At 39.9% G+C, this 20,806-nt stretch overlaps 2 protein-coding genes across 2 annotated transcripts in view; one reads left to right on the top strand and one right to left on the bottom strand.

The window, feature by feature from the left end:
• LOC311003129 (uncharacterized protein) overlaps positions 1-20,806 on the top strand; it is a gene marked incomplete at its 3' end in the record, with an annotated part of 151,899 nt that overhangs the window by 109,124 nt on the left and 21,969 nt on the right. The window lies entirely within an intron of this gene.
• LOC311003086 (galanin receptor 2a) lies at positions 12,549-15,562 on the bottom strand (the record flags this gene model as incomplete). The annotated part of the gene is made up of 2 exons (XM_083994771.1): positions 12,549-13,188; positions 15,180-15,562. The coding sequence occupies 2 exons, from the start codon at positions 15,560-15,562 to the stop codon at positions 12,549-12,551; spliced, it is 1,023 nt and encodes a 340-aa protein (XP_083850897.1).

Below are 20,806 nucleotides of genomic sequence, written 5' to 3'. Positions count from 1 at the left end.
CACACACACACACACACACACACACACACACACACACACACATCGTTGTAAATCTATCTTTGTGAGGACATGTCATTGACATAATGTATTACCTAGCCCCTTACCCTAACCTTAACCATCCAAAACAAATGCCTAAACTTAACCATTACTCTAGACCTAATTTAAACCTAATTATAACCTAACGTCTTAAAGGGACAACGAGGAGTTTTGTTAAAGCGAAGTGTTTTCACACTACATTTATGAGCCTCCGCACCGTGAAATTCTTTGACCGGTGCAAGACAGACTCATGTTTTCATTCATCAAGAATTAAAGTCAGAGGTTGGAAGACGATCACATACCGTCGTAGTTCCCACCATAAACGGAGATTCGGCGGCGTTATTCTCATGACTCGCCACGAAACCGAAAGTAAAGAAACGCTGGTCGGCTCGCCCAGCATTTCCACCACCACTAATAATAACAAAATAACAATAGAGACAAAACCATAGATTTATCTAAAATGGCCCAAGTGTGGGTAGCGTAGATTCATCCACATTAACGTGAGACTTTTTCATAACCAAATAGAAACTCCTCGTTGTCCCTTTAACCCAAGTCTTAACCCTCAAACAGCCCGGAACTATGGCAAGCCGTTTGAGCATTTATTCCATATCCTTGATATCAGGCTTCAGTGTCATTCACTAGTTTGACTACTATCAGCACTAGTTGGATACCTGGCCACACTAGTTAGACATTTTGTCCAACTAGTTGAACAAAGAGTCTTACTAGTCACTCTTTTTCAGCAACTAGTGACACTTTTGTCAAGCTAGTAACAACATAAGCCTTACTAGTGAAGCCAGAAGCCACACTAGTGGCACCAAAATACAAACTATACAGCATTTTGACAGACTTGTGGCCCTCTGGGCTCAACTAGCAATGCTCAAAGTCTTACTAGTGAACTAGTGAGCTGCAAAAGTGCTGACTAGCTAACTAGTAGCGACAATTCACCTCACTAGTTTGCTAGTAAGCTCAAGTTATTTACACAAGTTACACTTGTAAGAGCCAAAATCATCACTAGTGTGACTAGATAGCGATTTGCCCCTTACTAGTTAAACTAGGAAAAGTCTCCTTGACCATACTAGTTAACTAGTGGGGCTTAAAATGTTTACTAGTTGAACTAGAGGAAGCTGAAATGCTCACTAGTTCAACTAGTAACACCTTATTGAGCTCACTAGTTAACTAGTGGGGCTTAAATGTTTACTAGTTGAAATAGTGATGCTGACATGCGCACTAGTCACACTATCTTTTTGACCTCACTAGTTAACTAGCAAAGCTAGACTCATTCCTAGTTGAACTAGTGGAAGCAAAAATGTCAACTAGTCACACTAGTAACACCAAATGCAAATGAGGAGGCGGGTATAAAGTTAAATTGAGGCTTCCTATTTGTTCTCCAGTTCAAAATAAAAGATACCTGCGAATCAGGACTCAGAATTTTGTTTTTACTCCACCCACTACTTTTAACTATTCAACATGTTGACCTGAGGAATGCAACTAGTTAACTAGTGGCATCATGCTTCATCTTACATGTTAACTTGTCAAGGCAAAACTGTGACTAGTCAAATAGCTGAGGTCTCGTTAGAGCCAACTAGTGATGCTAAAAATGCTTACTAGGTGACTAGTAGAATCCAAAATGTTTTCTAGTTACACAAGTAGAAGACAATTTGGCCTTACTAGTTAACTAGTGAAGTTCAAAACCTGCCACTAGTCAACTAGTAAGACCCAAATTGGCCACTAGTAACACTAGTTGTTGTCTTTTTGACGTTACTAGTCAACTAGTTACACATGTTCTCTTACTAGTTAACAAGTTAGATCCAAAAAGATTCACTAGTTGACTAATGACACTCTTTCCGTGGCTCACTAGTTAACTAGGCAATGCTATTTGTTGTCACTAGTCAGATTCTGCACTGAGCATGTAAAGACTTTGACCAAACCTGTTGTAAGTTTGTCTTACATGTAAAGCTATTCTTTGAACTAGTAAGGACTTGCTCAGCACTATTGGGCAACTGTGCACAGCAAGTGAGACATTTCTTTTGCATGTAGGACTTTTTGTTGCACTAGTTGACATCTTCACCAAACAAGTAGATATCCTCATCTTACTAGTACAACAAAGCTGCTTAGTAGTTAACATTAGCACGTCACTAGTTAACTAGTGAATGCTGCTACTGACATACATGTTAAACAAGTGGTATTTTATCACAGTACTAGTTGTACTAGTAGGATGAACTTGATGACTAGTAAGCAGCTTTGTTGTACTAGTAAGATGAGGATATCTACTTGTTTGGTGAAGATGTCAACTAGTGCAACAAAAAGTCCTACATGCAAAAGAAATGTCTCACTTGCTGTGCACAGTTGCCCAATAGTGCTGAGCAAGTCCTTACTAGTTCAAAGAATAGCTTTACATGTAAGACAAACTTACAACAGGTTTGGTCAAAGTCTTTACATGCTCAGTGCAGAATCTGACTAGTGACAACAAATAGCATTGCCTAGTTAACTAGTGAGCCACGGAAAGAGTGTCACTAGTCAACTAGTGAATCTTTTTGGACCTAACTTGTTAACTAGTAAGAGAACATGTGTAACTAGTTGACTAGTAACGTCAAAAAGACAACAACTAGTGTTACTAGTGGCCAATTTGGGTCTTACTAGTCGACTAGTGGCAGGTTTTGAAACTCACTAGTTGACAAGTTAGGAAAAAAACACATACTAGTATAACTAGTACACATTATGTCTCTTACAAGTTAACTGGAGGAACTTCTTGAACCCTACTAGTTTGCAGGTGAAGTTAAAAATGTTGTCATGACTCTTACTTGTAGTTGGTGCCCATCACTAGTTAACATGCTAGATGAGACACACAGCCAGTAGAGTTGCAAGTGCCACTTAGAAGGCAACATGTTCCACTAGTAAACAGCATGCAAATGAATGGGCGGGATAAAGATTTTTATTGGTCAGTGTTCAAATGAGTGCTGAAAAGCCTTAAAGTGACAGCTCTGGATATTGACTTTGAGCGGCAGCGGTTGCAGGAGATGTTTTTTTTTATTATTATAAAATGCAATTGCAATGCAATTAATTTAGAGGGCATGCTGTAAATGTAGTGCACATGAAAATCAAACAGATCTCTAACAGTTTGATTTAAAATAAATAAATTACACATCAAAAAAGAAAAACATTAATATGCAGCTGATATCATTTAACATACCATGAGTATTTATTAAACTGGTACTGGTGGCCTATTAGGTTTCTTCAGTTACTGTGCACTGCATATGGTCTGTTTTCAATCATGATAAACTTCAAAGTCATAGCGATAGTGGAGATTAAAATATAAATCCAAGCAGGTGTTGCACTATGAGAACATTGACAGCCGCGAGCGATCACTTCAATCCTGACAAGAAGTCACACAAAGAAACACAAGTCGAGAGAATACAGTCAGTTTTCAAAATAAATCAATTTTCAAAATACATTTTGGAGAAATTAAGCCTCAAAGTTGTCTTGTTTTGGTTTGTTTTGAACCAGAAAAGCTCTAATACTATTGTAACATCACTTTGGCCCATAAATTCAGACAATGGTAGGCTACAATTAACCTCAGGACCACCCAGACTACTTCCTCAGTCATTATTAAGCAAATTTCTGGTATCATTTTGGAGAGATTATGCCTAAAAGTTGCATTTTTACCTTTTTCTAAACAAAAAACTGTAAAATAAATTCAATGTAAAATAACTTTGGTCCATAAGTTCATAATGGTTTATGCTAGTAGCACTAGTGACACTAGTAGTACTACTGCAACTGGTAAACTAGTGTCACTAGCGCTACTAGTGGCACTAGTGACACTAGTAGAACTACTGCAACTGGTAAACTAGTGTCACTAGCGCTACTAGTGGCACTAGTGACACTAGTAGAACTACTGCAACTGGTAAACTAGTGTCACTAGCGCTACTAGTGGCACTAGTGACACTAGTAGAACTACTGCAACTGGTAAACTAGTGTCACTAGCGCTACTAGTGACACTAGTAGAACTACTGCAACTGGTAAACTAGTGTCACTAGCGCTACTAGTGACACTAGTAGAACTACTGCAACTGGTAAACTAGTGTCACTAGCGCTACTAGTGACACTAGTGACACTAGTAGGACTAGTAACAGTAGTTTAGCAGTTGCAAGTGTTACTAGTGCCACTAGTAGCACTAGTGACAGTAGTGCAAGTGTTACTAGTGCCACTAGTAGCACTAGTAACAGTAGTTTAGCAGTTGCAAGTGTTACTAGTGCCACTAGTAGCACTAGTAACACTAGTTTACAAATGTTACTAGTGCTACTAGTAGCACTAGTAACAGTAGTGCAAGTGTTACTAGTGCCACTAGTAGCACTAGTAACAGTAGTTTAGCAGTTGCAAGTGTTACTAGTGCCACTAGTAGCACTAGTAACACTAGTTTACAAATGTTACTAGTGCCACTAGTAGCACTAGTAACAGTAGTGCAAGTGTTACTAGTGCCACTAGTAGCACTAGTAACAGTAGTCTAGCAGTTGCAAGTGTTACTAGTGCCACTAGTAGCACTAGTAACACTAGTTTACAAATGTTACTAGTGCCACTAGTAGCACTAGTAACAGTAGTTTAGCAGTTGCAAGTGTTACTAGTGCCACTAGTAGCACTAGTAACAGTAGTCTAGCAGTTGCAAGTGTTACTAGTGCCACTAGTAGCACTAGTAACAGTAGTCTAGCAGTTGCAAGTGTTACTAGTGCCACTAGTAGCACTAGTAACAGTAGTCTAGCAGTTGCAAGTGTTACTAGTGCCACTAGTAGCACTAGTAACACTAGTTTACCTGGCTTTTTTCAAAACTCCAACTAAAATATCAGATTAGTCTACCACTTTCCCTTGGTCAATTGAGGTCCGGTAAAACATATGATGGTCTTTCAACTCTTCTCTAGCCATATGTATCATGATGTCATGTTTTTGTGCACAAAGTCACATGATCATGCCTTTTAACTCATTGAGTGCCGCGCTCCTTTCCAAAGTTTTAGTCAAGTGTACCGGCAATTTAGACCATTTTTGACTTTTTATGTAGAGCCACAGTGTATTCTATATTATTGCCACCAACACATACTGTAGCTCAATTGAAAGGTTTAACTTAATGCTTCAAATGACCACAAACCGTTTGTTTCTACGTGCCTCCGTTCCTGAGAAAACTCAAGCTAAACATGGCTGGGTTTCACCAAAATCCCTCCTTTTTTTCTAGAAAAGGAGATACAGCGTCTTTTATGAAAGGTGCGCTGTTTGTGTCTGTCGCTCTTCTGACACTCGCATTTCTGGATCAAAGGGCTCGTATAAGATAAATATATACAACACTGGTTGTTCTATTCACAAATCCACCAGCGGGGGCGGGGGGGGGCGCCACTAAACAACAATAACACAGACGCACCGTGCCATGTCACAGCCACTCGCCGCGGAGCGTGAGGGTCTGTCGGCCACAGCGGCTCGCGAACAACGGTCCCGCCGGTGGTCGCGGTCCTGCTGTGGTACGGGTCGGTGGTACCGGTCTGCTTTGGCCCAGAGACCATCAGATTTTACCGCGGGAGGACTTTGGGGAGGACACGGTGTTGCTCGAGGTGAAGACCGGGCGGGACTGTCGGCTGAGAGCTTCCTGGTTCAGCTCCGAGCTGCTGCAGCAGCGCGGGTGAGAGCAGAGCAGCTGCGGAGCAGCTGCGCTGCATCTGCATGCAGAACTCCGTTTGCAGAAGCCGAGTTATGATAAAAACTTCCAGATCATGAGCTGTCATGTGACTTTGATCGTCATCTATTTCAGTTCTCCTCGTCGTAGAGTCCCCAAATTTACATATAATGTGTATTAAAGTGTCTATTTTCATAATATAAAAAAAAAAGCAAAAAACGAAAAATATCCTTTTTGGCACTCAACGCATGGGAACGAAAAACGAGAAATTACGTGGTTGGCACTCAATGAGTTAACCAACATGTCACAAGAAACGGAACGGTAGCTTTATGGCCATATGAAATGGAAAAGAAATGCTCCAGCAAACTATAAGCAAACAAATCAATGTCAGCACTGTTCAAAGGCAGACATGCCTTTTTTCATGATAGTTGGAAAAAATGACACTATTTATTTAATTATTTTTACATTTTTTGATTGAAAGCCGTTTTTCAACATTTTTTATGACAGATAGCAGCCCCTTACTAAAATAGGCCATGAAAGGGTTTGATAATAAAAATATTGATGCAATTACACATCATTCATTGGAAGACACCTAACCCTACGTAACAGAGAAAAAAAACTATTATACCTGTTTTTAATTTGACATGGTGTGATGTTAAAAATTGCGGCTAAAAACTGGAGCAGGAGATATGCAACAGGACCAGAGGATTAAAAGTTCCTCAGGCTTTAAAGGGTTAAGCTCCCCTAGGTGGCATTCATGTTGGAGAACCAGTAAGACTCAACCATTTATAATCATATTCCGCCCCCTAATTACCATTTGGTGTTACTAGTGTGACTAGTTGACATTTTTGCTTCCACTAGTTCAACTAGAAATAAGTCTAGCTCTGCTAGTTAACTAGTGAGGTCAAAAGATGTGTTACATGTGTGACTAGTGCGCATGTCAGTGTCACTAGTTCAACTAGTAAACATTTAAGCCCCACTAGTTAACTAGTGAGCTCAATAAGGTGTTACTAGTTGAGCTAGTGAGCATTTCAGCTTCCTCTAGTTCAACTAGTAAACATTTTAAGCCCCACTAGTTAACTAGTATGGTCAAGGAGACTTTTCCTAGTTTAACTAGTAAGGGGCAAATCGCTATCTAGTCACACTAGTGATGATTTTGGCTCTTACAAGTGTAAATTGTGTAAATAACTTGAGCTTACTAGCAAACTAGTGAGGTGAATTGTCGCTACTAGTTAGCTAGTCAGCACTTTTGCAGCTCACTAGTTCACTAGTAAGACTTTGAGCATTGCTAGTTGAGCCCAGAGGGCCACAAGTCTGTCAAAATGCTGTATAGTTTGTATTTTGGTGCCACTAGTGTGGCTTCTGGCTTCACTAGTAAGGCTTATGTTGTTACTAGCTTGACAAAAGTGTCACTAGTTGCTGAAAAAGAGTGACTAGTAAGACTCTTTGTTCAACTAGTTGGACAAAATGTCTAACTAGTGTGGCCAGGTATCCAACTAGTGCTGATAGTAGTCAAACTAGTGAATGACACTGAAGCCTGATATCAAGGATATGGAATAAATGCTCAAACGGCTCGGACCGGCCAAAATGTCCTCACTTCCCAAAGATGTCCTCAGTCTGTTGGTTAAAAACTCGTTCCGGTCCTCACAATGTAGCATGTACAAGAACACACACACACACACACACACACACACACACACACACACACACACACACACACACACACACACACACACACACACACACACACACACACACACACACACACACACACACACACACAGGTCACATCTGATGATGAAGACGTCTTTCAAGTGTCGCTCCGCTGCTCGTTAGGCTGCTCACGCTCTAACGAGGCCGCAGCTTCACCTCCTCACTGCGAGGCTCAACTCAAGATGAATCAACTCTGTGTGTGTGTGTGTGTGTGTGTGTGTGTGTGTGTGTGTGTGTGTGTGTGTGTGTGTGTGTGTGTGTGTGTGTGTGTGTGTGTGTGTTTGTGGAGGAACACTTAACGTGAACACATATGAACGCAGGAAGTGTGTATTTGCACAGCGACTGTGTTTGGTTTGCCTTTACGTAACGTGACGCCGGCTCAGCGGTACAGTGCAGCAGCAGCAGCCTACAGTATCTATAGATGTGCTGCTGCTGGAGTGAAAGGTTCATCCTCTTTCCTCCTGATCTTTTTAAAAACATCGCTAACAAAAACAAAGTCATTAGGTTCATTCTGAGGTTCCTAATCAAATCGTTTGTCAGGTTACTGCAGGTTGTGATGAACGACACTCGGTTACATGAGCCTGTTGTTTGTTTTCTCCAAACACTAATTCAATCGTCTGCAACAACAATAAGAAGAAGGAGGTCAGGTGGGAGATGTTGTGTAACATAAACATCATGGTTTTACTGATTTTACTCAGGTTTTAGTTTTGTTAGTGAAAAAAACTGATCTGAAGGAGGATGATAATGATACCTGAGCATCCTACGACTCTCTGAGCTCTGAGTGTTTTTTCTTTTAAATATTGATGGAATAAATCGTCTCTGGTCGACTCATGAAAAAACATTAACCAGTGTCGATCAAAACAAATCAGCCGGAGAGTTAATGTGTAAAACATGGAGCAGCACACACGAAACATAACAAGCTGATGGGGTGTTCACTTCGGAAGATAATAAGTGGTTTTGTTTTGTTTTTTACAACTTTATAATATAAAGTAGGCTATAATCAATCAAATGCGATTTGTATGACAGCATATTGGTGTTGTTATGGATGCAAAAATATTATCTGGAAGAGAGGCAGTACATTTCTGAGTTGAAAATTCCCACATTTTCAAGTGTAAAGTCACAAATTTTCAAGAAAAAATTTACAAATTTGTGGAAAAAAAATCTAATTCACTAGAAAAAAATGTGAAATGTGAAAAAGACTTTGATATTCTCTGCTAAGAGCATTGAGGATGAGCTGTGTGACTAAAACTTATACATACAGTATTTTAAAGCAAAGATGCTAAAGTGTCTCTCACGGACTAAACACGAGAAAACATCCCACTACTAGTGTCTAATTCTGTGTGAAACTCTTAATTACTTAATTATAAATACATGAGTGTGGAGTTTAGACCTGGTTAGTGCAGCAGCTCTTCACTGTGGTCCCAGAATGAAAACCAGCTGATCTGTAATGGAGGAGGTGCAGTTGATAAAACAACCAGGCAGCTGTAGTTTGACATCTTGAACTGTGTTATGTTAGTTACAGCAGGAAACTTTGACAACAAGGACATAAAGTTCTCATCTTTAAGACTTGATGGATGGAGACGAAGTGTTGTATTGTGTTGCGGAGAAGACAGAGGAGAAATAGAGGTGTAACAACTTGATGTATTTATTATTTCCACTCTTATGATGTCGTGTTCACCACATTAACACCGTCAGCATGCAGATAAATCACAGTTACAGTGGCATCATGCAACAGTTTGGACACCCCTGCTCAAAATGTCTGTAAATGTGAACAGTTCAGCAAGTGGAAGATGAAATGATTTTGCAAAAGACATAAAGATAAACATGAAAAACTGTTTTTCTATATATTTTTTTGGTAACACTTTCTATGAGGCCCCTCCTTATAACGCATTATGATGCGATCATAATGCGGTTATAATGATTTATAACTAGTGTTATAATGACTTATACATGTTCATGATGTGTTATAATAACAATTATAAGCAGATTATAATGTTTTTTTTATAATGTTTTATAAGGGCTTAAGCATCATAATGTATCATAAAGTATTATAACTATTCTCTCATGAACGCATTATAATCACAGTTATTATACATTATAACATTATAATAATTTATTATAAGTGTTATGTCAAATAATGGCTGTGAAATGGTATAATGCTTAAACAGTGATTATAAACCATTATAAGCGGTCAGTGGATGCGTTAAGTAAAGTGAGGACACTCTGGTGGGTTATAGAAAGTCATGATACATTATTAGCTAGTTAAAAAATCAATACAAGTGGTCATAGCTACTTTGCCTAAGGTCCATGTCCCTCTGGCACCCTTCTTTTTTTTTTTTAAACAATGGGTTGTCTGTTTTTCTGCACAGTGGCTATAGAAGTGCCCTCTGCCAGAGGGACATGGACCTTAGGCAAAGTATGACCACTTGTATTGATTTTTTAACTAGCTAATAATGTATCATGACTTTCTATAACCCACCAGAGTGTCCTCACTTTACTTAACGCATCCACTGACCGCTTATAATGGTTTATAATCACTGTTTAAGCATTATACCATTTCACAGCCATTATTTGACATAACACTTATAATAAATTATTATAATGTTATAATGTATAATAACTGTGATTATAATGCGTTCATGAGAGAATAGTTATAATACTTTATGATACATTATGATGCTTAAGCCCTTATAAAACATTATAAAAAAACATTATAATCTGCTTATAATTGTTATTATAACACATCATGAACATGTATAAGTCATTATAACACTAGTTATAAATCATTATAACCGCATTATAACTGCATTATGATCGCATCATAATGCGTTATAAGGAGGGGCCTCATAGAAAGTGTTACCATTTTTTTTAAATCAATATCAGTGTATTATTTTAGTTTTCTACAGTTTTAGAGTAAAAAGTGGAAATAAAGCAGCAGCCTGCAAAAGAATGGGAAACCCAGGAGACTTGAGCTCTCAGATAACTTTGACCAAGGTATCAGACAACATATTTACTATTCACACAAAATATATATTGTTTAATATATAAAAGGAATGTGTCATCTGTAACGTTATGCCTTTTGGAGATAACTTCATCTTGCTCAACTGTTCACATTAGCAGACATTTTGACCAGGGGTGCCCAAAGTTTTGCATGACACGGTATCTTGTAACATCACACTTTAAATACAACAAATCCAGTGTGTGTGTGTGTGTGTGTGTGTGTGTGTGGTGTCGTACGACCAATAAATGATCCAGCACTGAGAAGATGATTAAAAGTCTGTCGGACAAATGCTGGTTGCATAACGTCCTGGTGGTTCTTCATCAGTCCAACAACACCCACAGTCCCTCTGACTCCTCGGGCGGTTTCCTGCCAGATTCTGATCCACAGACCCCCGACCAGCTCTTCAAACCAAAACTGTAGTGAGTCACTTCATCTACAAACTCGTATTCTGTTGAACCTTCAGTCGACTCTGCCGTTCCCACATCGGACTGCAGCTCTACGGCTTTGTTTCACTCTGATCTGCACATATACAACTTATAAATAAATAGAGATTAAAGTGGATACGGAGGTGGTTCAGTCTCTTCATTCAGGCGTTTGTGTGATTTCTAGAAACCGTGAGTTCCCAGTATCTGACCAGTATAAGACACAACATCAAGGTATCTGACCAGACCAAGACTTTAACAGGGATCGAGACCGAGTCAAGACCAAGACCAAACCAATGTGAGACCATTTCCAAGACTATCACTGTGTCCAGTCCCAGTCCTCATAATAATCATGTGGCTTGCTATTTACATTAATCCTCCTCAGTTTAAAAAGAAAAGATGATCTGATGTAAAATCTAAACCATATTTAATGTAAACAAAGTTTGGATTGAACAGAAGAACACAGCACAGAACCTGCTGAAGTCTCCTCCCACTGTCGACACTGGTGACACCAAGTTGTTCACATGGTTTAACACAAGAGACTTTAGTACAACTATTTGGATTATCTGGAACTTACTGAATTACATCACATAAACCAAAGTGAGAGAGTTACACAGAGACATTTGTGGTTAAAAAAAAAAAAAAAAAAGACAGAGACAAGACCAAGACCTTGGAAATGTGGTCTCAAGTACTACAACAGTAGTCTAGATGACTTTGTTAAGCAGCCAAGAGGAAAAACTGGTTTCACCAGTTTTTCCTCTTGGCTGCTTAGGAGTTTCCCTGAATATCTCTCAGTTGGTGAAAAGAACAACAGACGGGTTGGCAAAATGTTTGCCTGGTCGTGACTAGGCTACTGTTAGTTACATAAAGATAAAATTATACAACAACAGTCACATTACACCAACAAACCAAACTCTCAGCCTCATGGTGAGACTCTGGAAGGTTTGGAGATCAATCATGAAGATCCGTCCTGTAGGAACCCAATCATGGATAAAATCCTCCCAACAGCTGAGATGTGAAGGGTTTCCTCGATCGATCGATTGATCATTGGTATCTGCTATAGGTGTACAGCCAGTGCACTAGGCCTATTTGTATTCGGTTTCAGATTTGGACTTTGGGAAAAAAGCTCCCGAATAATGAGGAGAAACTTCGGAAAGCAAAACTATTCGGTTCAAAGCGTTATTTGTGTACACTGCAAAAACTCAAAATCTTTCCAAGAACATTTGTCTTATTTCTAGTCAAAATGTAATTTCTAGTCAAAACAAATCTCATTACACTTAAAATAAGAGTCATCACATTAAAAAGTAGCTTGTTTTTAGACACTTTTTACTTATTTCAAGCATATTTTCACTTAAAATAAGTAGAAAAATCTGACAGTGGAGCAAGTTTTGCTTTCACTGGCAGATTTTTCTACTTATTTCAAGTGAAAATTTGTTTGAAACAGATGGAAATGATCTAAAAACAAGTTCATTTTTAGGTGATGGTTCTTATTTTAAGTGGAAAGAGTTTAGTTTTGACTAGAAATGAGACATTTTGACAAGAAATAAGACAAATATTCTTGGAAAGATTTTGAGTTTTTGCAGTGTACTTCTGAATATGTATGCGGGTTCGGGTACACCCCTAGTATCTGCAGAGCTGATTGGACCACATTATGAGCCTCATGTCACCTTCAGTGATCAATCACTGGGACTTTTCTATAAACAGCTCTGTTGTTTGGTTCGATGTCTCTAGTTGGACGTCTCCACGCTGCTGACCGTGTTCACCGCCCGGACCACGTGAACCTTGTTGACCTCCCTCTTCCTCAGCGTGCAGCCGAAAACCTTCCTGAAGCCTTTGCGGAAGTGCTTGGAGACGAGGGCGTAGACGATGGGGTTGAGGCAGGAGTTGGTGTAGGCCACCAGGTGGGACAGGATGCGCAGGACGTAGGTGGCGTGGTTGAGGGGGAAATGTCCGAACCACATGCAGAGGACGACGAGGTGGTGGGGGAGCCAGCAGAGGCAGAAGAGAGCGGCCACGATGATGATCATCTTGGTGACTTTACGCTTGGCCCGTCGAGACTCGGACATGTCCTTCACCGGGTCCACGCTGGTCCACAGGTGGCGGACGGTGCGGGCGTAGGTGAGGCCGAGCACCAGCACGGGCACGAGGTAGCCGAAGACGAAGGTGCAGACGTCCATGATGACGCGAGGCCCGGGCTCCCAGGCGGGAACACACACCACGGTGCCGACCAGCTCCATCTGCGAGTAGTAGCTGAGATACGGGCCGGAGAAAACCAGAGACAGAGCCCAGACCAGGCCGATGGAGACCAGCGCGTTCCTGGGAGTCCTCATCTGTCTGGAGCGCAGCGGGTAACATATGGCCAAATACCTGTTGAGAGGACGAGAGCCAGGTGTTCATCACTCACAGATATGAATCATCACAGGTGTTTTTATGTTGCTAGAAATCTATATGTATACACTGCAAAAACTCAAAATCTTTCCAAGAATATTTGTCTTATTTCTTGTCAAAATGTCTCAATTTTAGTCAAAACTAATCTCTTTCCACTTAAAGGGACAACGAGGAGTTTTGGAAAAGCGAAGCATTTTCACACTACATTTATGAGCCTCTGCGCGCACCGTGAAATTCTTTGACCGCCGCAAGACAGACTCATGTTTTCATTCATCAAGAATTAAAGTCAGAGGTTGGAAGACGATCACATACCGTCGTAGTTCCCACCATAAACGGAGATTCGGCGGCGTTATTCTCATGACTCGCCACGAAACCGAAAGTAAGGAAACGCTGGTCAGCTCGCCCAGCATTTCCACCACCACTAATAATAACAAAATAACCATAGAGACAAAACTATATATTTATCGAAAATGGGCCCATTAACAAGTGTGGGTAGCGGAGATTCATCCACATTAACGTGAGACTTTTTTATAACCAAATAGAAACTCCTCGTTGTCCCTTTTAAATAAGACTCATCACCTAAACATTTGCTTGTTTTTAGACAGTTTTCACTTGTTTCAAACTAATTTTCAATTGAAATAAGTAGAAAAATCTGCCAGTGAAAGCAAGTTTTTTGTGCTTGTAATAAGAAAGAAAAACTTGCTCCACTGTCAGATTTTTCTTTCTTATTTAAAGTGGAATATTTGCTTGAAAAAAGTAAAAAGTGTCTAAAAACAAGCTACTTTTTAAAGTGATGAGTCTTATTTTAAGTATAATTAGATTTATTTTGACTAGAAATGACATTTTGACTAGAAATAAGACAAATATTCTTGGTAAGATTTTGAATTTTTGCAGTGTATAACGTGTCATGTGATACTGTTGCAGTCTGTAGTAGGCCTACAGTTGTTTTAGTTTACTGCTTCATAGTTTGCAAAGAAAATTCACATTTTTGTCCCTGTGCTGATGAAATGTGTCCGACATCCGATGATGATGATGATGATGAATCCACTCACAGGAAACACTTCAGATTTCTCAGATCAAACGACAGAATAAGGCTGAAAACACCCTGAACTGTTTGCTTGTTAGTTAATCTCCTTTTCTTCACTCCACAAATAACTAAAACTCAACTTTTCTGACAATTACAATCTATAAAATTACAATAACAACAAATACTCCAGATTCTGGCAGTCTGCTCTGAGGACAGTGAACAACAACAGCAGGAAAACAATCATGTGGAACAGGAAGCAGGAAACGATCAACTCAGATCAAACTGATACTGTAAGAGGGTGTGTCAGCTGATGGCCACGGTTGTTATATAATCAAACACTTATGTATCTGATGATTGGACTTTTTTTCTTATTTAGTTTTTTTTATTAAGTTATTGTGTGTTATTCTGCTTTTAAAATATAGTTTCACTATCTATCTATCTATCTATCTATCTATCTATCTATCTATCTATCTATCTATCTATCTATCACTGCAACAATTAATTGATGTATCGGCCATAATCGACTATTCAATTAATGGTCAACTATTTTGATTATCAAATAATCGGTTTGAGTAGTTTGTTGTTTTTTAAGAAAAAAAGTCAAAATTCTCTTATTTCAGCTTCTTAAATGTGAATATTTCTGGTCTCTTTGTTCTTTTATGACAATAAACTGAATATGTCTTTGGTTTGGACAAAACAAGAGATTTGAGGACATGTCTTGGATTGTGGTTAATTTAATTACTATTTCATTATTTAATATTAAAATGACCAAACAACTAGGCTAATCGATTAAATTGTTACAGTAGTTGCAGCCATCTATCTATCTATCTATCTATCTATCTATCTATCTATCTATCTATCTATCTATCTATCTATCTATCTATCTATCCATCCATCCATCCATCCATCCATCCATCCATCCATCTGGAGAAAGTGGACGCACCTGTCCAGCGACACGGCCGTCAGCGTGAACACGCTCGCGTACATGGTGAGGAAGATGATGAAGTGCACGAGCTTGCAGAGCGCGGGTCCGAACACCCAGCGGTCCAGGGTGTAGATGGTGGCCTGGAAGGGCACGCAGCAGAGGATGAAGCTCAGGTCCGCGACCCCCAGGTTGAGGATGAACATGTTGGTGGTCTTGGTGTTCATCTGGCCGCTCCGGAACAGAACCGCCAGCACCAGACAGTTCCCCACGGTGCCGAGCAGGAAGATCACCGAGAAGCCCAGGGGCACGAGCACGGACTCGGCTCTCCACGAGGACGAGTTCGCCGCCGTGGACAGGTCCAGGTCCAGGTCCAGGTCCATGTCTGTGTCCAAGCCGCCCATAACTCACACGCTCCAGGCTCTGTCCGCAGCAGCAGCAGCAGCAGCAGCAGCAGCAGCAGCCACATTAACGCACGGTGCGTCTCTCATCCAGACGGAGCGACAGGAAAAGTCATGTAACACAGAGAGAGACGGAGGGGAACGGACTGCTCCTCTTCATCACACACAGGGAGGTGCAATGGTGCATATGATTACACACATATTGGATTAAGGACCAATATATTTGTAATTTGTTTTCAAGTCATTCATTTAACTTGTTTTATTTTTGTTTTTGCTTCAGTGAGGTTTTTTTTTCTCTCCTACGTAAATTAAGTTTTATTCTTTCTATAAGCTCTTCTTTTTGTTTGACGTTGATGAGGTTTTTTCGGATTGATTTGATACAAAGGTAATTCCATAGGGCAGGGGCTCGATCAGCATCAGAAAGTTTTTTTCAGGCCTTAATAACAAAAATAATTTAATTAATTAATTAAAGCAGAAGTAAGTAAGCGATCCGGTCGTTTTGTCTAACTTCCTGTCAGCAGATGGAGTTAGCAGTCCCCGCCCTCGTCCCTACGTCACCACATTCACGCGCATCCCTTGGCTGCACACACAGAGAGGACTGCCCCTTTATGCCGTTCTCTCTCCTCATTGGATAAAGGTTGTAGGATACAAGGAAAGTTTTCTCCTCGGCTTACAGCAGAGCAGAGTGACTGACAGACCCGTGTTTCAGACCAAACACTCTATGTAAGTGATTGCTGTCGGAAGATATAACTATTTAAGACTTATATTAACACAAACATTCTGCTTACTTCTGCTTTAAATTCAAGTTACTGTTCAGTCTGCAGAGGAAGCCTACACGCCTACAGGACTGCAATCAACATGCTGATCTCAATGATTTGTTGACGTAGCATAACCCGAGACCAGAAGCTAGACCTATGATATTTTTTCAAAGGTGCCAATTACGTAACACAGCTTACACAACAACAACAACAACAACAAAAGAATCATGGAAGCGCAAATGCAAACTGTAAGTAGCCTATACAGGCTACAGAACAGAAATGTGACAAAACCAATAAATTACTGTGACTGCTATTGTGAATGTTTTTACAGTAACAGCAATGTTTACAATAGCAAAGTCACAATAAACTCAATATCTGGAAACAAATTTAAATTGTCAGTGAAATCAAGCTGGTGCCCCTTTACACTATAGTGCCAGTTTCCCCATCCATATTTAAACTCTTACAGAAACTGCTTTGCTTTGTCTTTATGCTATTCTTTATTTTAAATACGAAAAAAACACATAATAATAGACAATAATGAAAAAAAAAGATATTTAAAGCAGAAGTGAGTGATCCGGTCGTTTTCGCTAATGCTGCGTTCCAGGCAGGCTTTTGAAATTGTAAATTACAGCTTCAAGTCACAACTTACGACTTTGTAGCGTTCCAGGCAACCCACTCGTGTTTTTCCGACCTGTTTTACCTGTGAAAGTCACTATAACGGCCACTCGTAACTTCCGACCGGTGAACTCGTACCAGATCGAACTGGTACCACTTCACGGTCGGAAAAATACGAGTTTCCTTGAACGCACCATAACAGTCCTCGTCCCTACGTCACCACATTCACGGCGTCCCTTGGCTGCACACACAGCCCTGCATGCCGTTCTCTCTCCTCATTGGATAAAAACTGTAGGATACGATAAATGTTTTCTCTTCGGCTCAGAGCAGAGCAGAGTGACTGACAGACCCGTGTTTCAGTCCAAACACTCTATGTAAGTGATTGCTGTCGGAAGATATAACTATTTAAGACTTATATTAACACAAATATATCACTCACTTCTGCTTTAACTGAAATAGAAATACGATAGGCTTTCACATATTTTTTTTTTTTTAGATCAAAATAGAATCTGTAAATAGAATTAAGAATTGCATTCATGTACAGAGTTAGGTTAGGATTGGGGTAAGTTTACAATTAGGAATGACGTAATATTTTACTGTAGGCAGGGGCGGATCTTCCATGGTGGCACATGGGGGCACCCGCCCCCCCCCTGCAATCTGATTGGCCACCCTATGTTGTTCTGGTTATTCTACATTGACTGACACAAAATTCTGAGATGTTTATTGTATAGAATTGAGCTCTAACTACTGGGTAAGAGTATAATATATTGCTCTTCACTGTGAGAATTTATTTATTATTTATTTCCATTGGGCCACAAATTCTCATCCACATTTGGTTGATTATTGGTTGATCTTATCCTTCACACATTTCCCTTCATTGGAGAAAAGCCAAGATTCACCTGGGAGCAATTTACCAATTCAGGACAGATTTAGAAAAAAGTCTCATGGAAATGTATAGAAATATGCTTGACACAACTTGTTCAACCATTTTGCATGTAAAGACCTATATGATGAACTAATGCCTAGATGTTGTGCGGGGTGAGACTTCAGCAGAGACCCATTATAATACATTTTGATCAACATGACAAAAGCAATTGGTAATGTAGGAAACAGCAGAGAATTGTACATAATCATTTGCGTGGATGTACCAAAGCATTTGCAACTTGTTCAAAGCAATGAAAAACTGCTGATTTGATGTGCACAAGTGACACAATGATGTGAAGATTGAACAAGTAGTTTTGAGAATTTCAATTCTGATCTGAGAATTGTACCAAAGCGACTGAGAAAAACTGTAATATTGACAAGTGGAAAAGGAAAAGGTCATCTTCCTTAGGTTAAAGATTTAATGTGGCCAATACAATCAAGATGAAGACATAGGCCTACTGTAAACAGAGTGTAACTGTACAATAAATATTCAAGAGAGCGATCAATGGTGGTCTGCATTTTTGTTATGTTCATGGATTTATAGCTCACAAAGGTTTAAGTTGCTCCACTGTCACGTCTCATCTATGTGCAGCAGCAGCACACTCTCTCTGGACATGCATGTGCTCTGTCTCTTCAGTGAGAGACAGAGCAGAGCAGCAGCGGACACACACACACAATACTGTGATACGGTATTACAAATAAATGCGTATGTGCGTTTAGAGATAATAGAATTTTTATACCACCACTTTTTACATCCGCATGCACAACAGGAATTTATCATTAAAAAACACATAAAAAAAAAGGCACTTTTTAATGAGGCAAAGGGGACTCAAGCACATTTTGGGTCCTATGTGTGCACATGCATGTTGGTTTCATTGGTCCAACTGACATGATCAGTGTTGGTTTGTTGTTGGCCAACGGGTAACAAATGGCCAAATATCTGTTAGGAGGACGAGAGCCAGGTGTTCATCACTCACAGATATGAATCATCACAGGTGTTTTTATGTTGCTAGAAATCTATTTGTAACGTGTCATGTGATACTGTTGCAGTCTGAAGTACAGTGAAGACTCTTTGTCTTAGTTTACTGCTTCATAGTTTGAAAAGAAAATTCACATTTTTGTCCCTGCGCTGATGAAATGTGTCCGACATCCGATGATGATGATGAATCCACTCACAGGAAACACTTCAGATTTCTCAGATCAAACGACAGAATAAGGCTGAAAACACCCTGAACTGTTTGCTTCTTAGTTAATCTCCTTTTTTTTCACTCCACAAATAACTAAAACTCAACTTTTCTGACAATTACAATCTATAAAATAAATTACAATAACAACACTTTTTACATCCCATGCACAACAGGAATTTATCATTAAAAAACACATTTAAAAAAAGGCACTTTTTAATGAGGCAAAGGGGACTCAAGCACATTTTGGGCCCTATGTGTGCACATGCATGTTGGTTTCATTGGTCCAACTGACATGATCAGTGTTGGTTTCTACACGTATGATGCAAAGGTCCTGTCATGAGTCACTGCAGTGGGTGAGGACGTCATGTTTGGTTCCTCAAACTGAGGGGACGTGAGGAGCTCGTCCACTGGAGAGCACCTGTGTCCTGCTCTGTGGAAGGGGTCTCCCAGGCCCAGCAGCAGGGGCTCCTCCAGGTGACTTCTGTGGTCATTCAGGTAGCTTTACCTTCAGGGAATAACGTTTCCTGGTTTTATTCTGACTGGACTACATTGACCCCCACCTCCTGTTAAAGCAGCTTCACAGCCGTGTGTGTGTGTGTGTGTGTGTGTGTGTGTGTGTGTGTGTGTGTGTGTGTGTGTGTGTGTGCGTGTGCGTGTGTGGGTTCAAATTCAGAGCTGACACTGATCGTATCGTTTCATGAGCTGCAATATTGCGACATCAAGTGCAACTGATAAAAATTTTTAAAAAAGAAACATTTAACATTTCCGTGAGAATTTGTTTCAGCAGCGGATGTTATCAGGTCGGTCTCAGTGACAGAAACCACTGGGATCTGATATCAGTCGCTCAGCAACAGGCAGCAGCTGAACCTCTGAGAGGAGGTGGGGGTCGGGGGGTGAAGAGGAGAGAGGATGTATGTTTTATATAATTATATTTATTTATAAGTGTCGTTTGAATGTTAATATTATTCATGTGGAGTTAAAATAAAAAATGAGGTTTCTTTTTTAGGAATAAATCATGTTTTTCATTGCAAGTCAGAAAACACTTGATCAACTCAACTGTTTTACCCTTGTTGGATACGGAGACCTGCTTTTTATGAACGCACCTGATCAGTTTTTAAAGAAACTGGATACTGTATATCACTGTGCTTTGCGTTTTATTACTGGTTGCAGCTATCGTGTACATCACTGTTCCTTATATGCCGTCGCACATTGTCCATCTCTGTTTGTCCGTAGACTCTCTCACTGGCTGACTTTTATTTATAAATCTATTCTTGGACTTTTGCCTACATATTTGTGTTGTACACATGTGTAGAAACCACAGCCGATATGGCCTGCGTTCTCAGGACATTATACAGATGCAGGTCCCGAGAGTGAGAACAGAACTGGGCAAAAAGGCTTTTCAATTTTCAGCCCCGTCGACCTGGAATGATGTGCAGAAGGACTTGAAACTGACACATCTTGTAACTCTGGGTGAATTCAGGTCAATTATAATAGACAGAGAATTGAGCTCAATCGGATCGTGTGATGATTGCATTGTTTAATCATCATGTTTTCCTGAAATGTGTGATTGTATTTTATTTGAGTCTTGTGTGATGTGCAACTGAGCTGTTTGTGTGCTGCCGTCTTGGCCAGGTCACTCTTGGAAAAGAGGTTTTAAATCTCAATGAGTTTTTTACCTGGTTAAATAAAGGAAAAAAAAAAAAAAAAGTATTTCAGGATCATAAATGAGGTCAGGACCCGTGTTAAACCAACTTGTCACCAAC

The sequence above is a fragment of the Trachurus trachurus genome (genome assembly GCF_905171665.1).
Source record: "Trachurus trachurus genome assembly, chromosome: 19".
In the NCBI taxonomy this organism is placed as follows: Eukaryota; Metazoa; Chordata; class Actinopteri; order Carangiformes; family Carangidae; genus Trachurus; species Trachurus trachurus.
This window is presented reverse-complemented; position numbering and strand designations above follow the sequence as displayed.